Source organism: Nansenia antarctica, assembly GCF_963989245.1.
Source record: "Nansenia antarctica genome assembly, chromosome: 4".
Taxonomy (NCBI): Eukaryota; Metazoa; Chordata; class Actinopteri; order Argentiniformes; family Microstomatidae; genus Nansenia; species Nansenia antarctica.
In genome coordinates this window covers 69258822-69263370 of record NC_137689.1, presented here as the reverse complement: position 1 = coordinate 69263370, position 4549 = coordinate 69258822, and the positions used below count along the sequence as shown (strand labels likewise).

At 49.8% G+C, this 4549-nt stretch overlaps 1 protein-coding gene across 1 annotated transcript in view; it reads right to left on the bottom strand.

Moving 5' to 3' along the window:
- Positions 1-1856: 1856 nt before the first annotated feature.
- dnm1a (dynamin 1a) overlaps positions 1857-4549 on the bottom strand; it is a gene marked incomplete at both ends in the record, with an annotated part of 74961 nt that continues 72268 nt past the window's right edge. Inside the window, 1 exon segment of the mRNA XM_080528351.1 lies at positions 1857-1887. Within this exon segment, the coding sequence (XP_080384477.1) occupies positions 1857-1887 (31 nt within the window).

Sequence of the window (4549 nt, the reverse complement as noted above, 5' to 3'; positions counted from 1 at the left end):
ATCATCATCATCATCATCATTAAAACATACAGTTGAAGTGCGAGGCCTTTCACAGTGACGAGAGGCCTCGAGGCTGTGGTTTGAGAACAGGGCAGAGTGTAGAACACACAGAGACACGCTTCCAGAACATTCCATAGGTCCTTCCTCCTCCAACAGTATAGAGAACAAGAGGAAGAGGAGGAGGAGGAGAAAGAGGAGGAGGAGGGAGAGATGCTCCCCCCCGTCTATCCATCAGTGACTGAGAGAGGGTACGAGGAGCCTCTGGAGGGGTCGGTGGGTTCTTCTCTCTCTCTCTCTCTCCCTCTCTCTCTCTTTCTTTCTTTTGCTCCCCCACTCCTCTCTGCCTTTGAGAGAGGTCGTTGTGGAGAGCAGGTGAGGTCTCGGTCTGAAGGGTTTGTAAAGTGAGTGATAATATGTGTGTGTGTGTGTGTGTGTGTGTGTGTGTGGGGGGGGGGGGGTGGATAGTCATCGTTCCTCAGTGTAGGGGGCTGAGTGATAGTGAGGAGTGGAGTTTTAGCGGGAGGGGGGTTCTTAGGGGGTCCCGTGGGGGTAAAGGGGTGTGGGGTGGGGGGGCTTCTAGGTGTCGAAGGGAGGCAGGGGGCTCTCAGGGCAAGAGGGCCCCCCCCTTGCTCGGCCGGCTGATGGAGGAACAGAGGGGAAAACAGGAGAAAAAAAGGAGAGAGCAAAGAGGACAAAAATGAAGCCAGAGATCAGGAGGAGGATTAAGATTAAGATTAATAACAAGTGAAGGGTTAATGAGAGAGAGAGAGGGGCGTGTCCTCAAAGCCAGAGGTCAGGAAACAACAGTTTGTGATTGGTCAGATAGGTCAGGAGGAAACACGGCTCTGATTGGTCAACGTAACAGCAGCATTGGGACAGGAAGACTCACACCTGAGACAAACTACCACAGATCTGGATCTGGATTCTCTTTGGATGTTTTTCGGGATTACAAAGGCCATCGTCAACCTTTATCAGGCTTGGAAGTGGTGTGTCTGTGTGTGTGTGTGTGTGTGTGTGTGTGTGTGTGTGTGTGTGTGTGTGTGTGTGGGGGGGGGGGGGTGTGTCTGTGTGTGTGTGTGTGTGTGTGTGTGTGTGTGTGTGTGTGTGTGTGTGTGTCTGTGTGTGTCCTAGCCTGTGACTTTGAGGACACGCATGGATCATGATCATAGCAGAAGATCTAAAAACCAAAACAAAGAACGCTGCTGTGTAAACCAAGATGCAGTTATCCCTTCTGGTCCGAACCCGCTTGGCCAGAATAATGCATCTTAACTCTCCCTGGACTGAGAGCTTCGACACAACAACACATACAACACACAAACACACAACACACAAACACACAACACAGCACACAGAAAGAAGATCATTATCCACGTTCGAAATGATCCCAGGAATGAAGTATTCCGGTAAATGAGAAAAGGAGGTCAAACAGTCAGCAAACAGGGACACCCGTTTTGAGGCGCAGGATGAGAAACTGTTCCTAAAGCCTCTTTTTTCTTAGTTGCTGGATACACCCACACACACCCCTGTGAGGTTTAACTGTGCTGGAGCTGACACAGAATTCCCTAAGAAATGTTGTGTGTGTGTGTGTGTGTGTGTGTGTGTGTTTGTGCATGCGTGTGCATGTGCGTCTACAGTTTTTGTGCGTATTGTTGAGAGTAAAATGTGTATGTATGAGTGTGTATGTCTGTGTGTGTGTGTGTGCCGAGGAGAAGATAGAGGAGGGGTGAGGTCTGGTGGGGGGGGTGGCGGGTACAGGTGGGTGGGCAGGTGGCAGGCCTCTCTGGCATCCTGGATCCCTCCCGTGGAGGCAGGGCGGCGGAGGAGGGACACGGGGGGGGGGTCTGTCGGTCTGAACTCTAGTGGGTTGGTGAGGGCGGGGGTCTTCGGCTGTCGTGGGAACACACACACATACACACACACAGACACACACACAGACACACACACACACAGATGGAGATGGAGACACAGAGGGACAGACAAAACACAGAGAACACAGGGATGAGTTGGGAGAGATGCCCCCCCCCACACACAGTCACAGACACGCAGTACTGACTGACCTCCACGTACGGTTCACACCACAATGAAGTACGTACTCGCAGATTCACATGAAGTTGTCCTGTATTCAGAACAACGCTCTCGCAGACACACACACTCTCTCTCTCTCTGTCTCTCTCTCTCTCTCACTCTCTGTCTCTCTCTCTCTCTTTCTCTCTCACTCTCTCTCTGTCTCTCTCTTTCTCTCTCTCTTTCTCTCTCACAGGCACGCACACACACACACACACACACACACAAAGACACACTGTACATATACACAGCACCAAGGACAATGTGGGAGACAACAGTTAGACGCCACAGCTACAGGTCTGACACTAGCATGGAGCACCTCCTCTAGGTCTGAATACCTTCACACACGCCCCCCATGCTTCCTCTGGGTCTCCCTCAACAGCCCACTCAGAATAGAGACACTCTACAAATTCTACATGAACGCCTCAAACACTCTCAGTTCACTGATAAAACCACCAGGGTTTTAGGGTGAGCTAATTACAAGAGCCCAGTAGAGGGCAGTGGTGAGTGACCCACCTCCAGTATCAACCAAGGAACAAGGATAGAATAGAAAGGATAGAATAGAAGTAGTCAACTAGAGCTAGTAAGCTTGGTCATCACCGTTCAGTCAGGGGGAGTGCTCCCTCTAGTGTTTATAACTCTATGGAATAATCTAGCGGCCGACTCTAAATTAAAAAAAGGTTACGATTTCTGGCCGCTAGGGGGCAGTATCCACCTACATAGTAGACATGGCCTTTTTAAGCCTCTTTCCAACCACACTCTCTGACAGCTAAGCCTGACCTCTAGTTGAGCTCTATGACCAGACAGACATGGAGGACAAAGACAAGGTGTCACAACACCAAACTAGAGCTGGAGATGCACACAGCTGGAGATGGGTGGGATGTCATGAGGCCACGCACAACACTGACACATACCCATGACCCTTCACCTCTGGCATTTCACCTCTAATTGGCAGCTCTAGCAGGGCCCAGTGTGTGTGTGTGTGTGTGTGTGCGCGCGCGTGTGTGTGGTGTGTGTGTGTGTGTGTGTGTGTGTGTGTGTGTGTGTGGTCCATTGCTTGAATGCTGTTATAATAAAGTATAGACAGTCTCTCATTTCAAGGGGTGTTTGGGTGCATCCTCTACCTTTCCTCATCAACACACTCAAAACCTGACAGAAACAAAGTCAATAAACATTTGAACGATTTCAACCAAATCAACGTGGCATACACACACAAACACACACACACACGCCGAGCTGTATGTACGCTCCACTTGTGTGCGTGTGTGTATTGTGTGTGTGTGTGTGTGTGTGTCCGTGCAGATGCTAAGAAAGCCAAACGTTATAAGGGAGAGTGCTCTAGGGGGAAATGAAAGAAGAAGAGGAGGGAGGGAGGGAGGGAGGGAGGGAGGGAGGGATGGACATGCAGTGAAAGGCGGGGTGGTGAAGATACTAGTGATGAAGATGATGGTGGTGGTGGTGTAGAATGGCGTGTACCACATACCGGAAGTGTCAGTCCTCATTGGTCACTGATAGTGATTCTGAAAGAGGAATCATAGTCACAGGTGGGTGGGAGGCGTAGTGAGGGAGGGAGGAGAGGAGGAGAGGAGGAGTGCAAACACATACAGGTCACAAATGTCAGGAGAGACCCACGTCACATGACATGGCTCTGCTCTCACCAGGGACCAATCAGAAATGTTATCGGAGGTTATTTTTTGGGCTGAATGACAGCTGTCATAGGCTGTCGGGGTGTTATTTGGCCGTTTGAGGGTGTGTGTGTGTGTGTGTGTGTGTGTGTGTGTGTGTGTGAGTGAGAGCCGTGCCCGGTAACGTGTGTGTCTGCCTCAGTAAAAAAGGCAAGCTGCTGCCGCGGTGACGATGAGGTGACGTCATCAGGTCAGTTCCGTTTCCGTTAGCAACCACAACAGACAGGCAAACACAAGGCAAACATTAGCACAAACAGAAGACGGTAAAAAACAAAATGAATACCAGAGATAATTCTCTCTCTCTCTCTCTTTTTCTCTCTCTCTTTCTTCCCTCTCTACCCCTTTCTGCCACTCTTTCAACCCTAGGTGGAGAGGAGTTTGAACACGTGACATGTTCTCTCTAGTGTTAGTGGGCTGGAATGTCAAATACTACTGCTTTTAACTGTACTGTACTGATTATCATCTGTGTGTGTGTCTGTATGTGTGTGGTGTGTGTGGTGTGTGTGGTGTGTGTGTGTCTGTGTGTGTGTGTGTGGTGTGTGTGTGTGTGTGGTGTGTGTGTGTGTGTATGTGTGTGTGTGTGTAAGGGACTTATCATTGGAACAGCTTTAAGGATTAGTTCTGCCCTCTGTCCATCCACAGAGCTCTCCTCTACTCTACCACCGCCCTCTTTCCTCTTTCTATCTATCTATCTGTCCATCCATCTATCTGTCTGTCTATCTATCCATCCATCTATCCACCCATCTGTCTGTCTATCTATCCCTCCATCACAGCAATCGTTCTCCACTCTCGTTTTACCT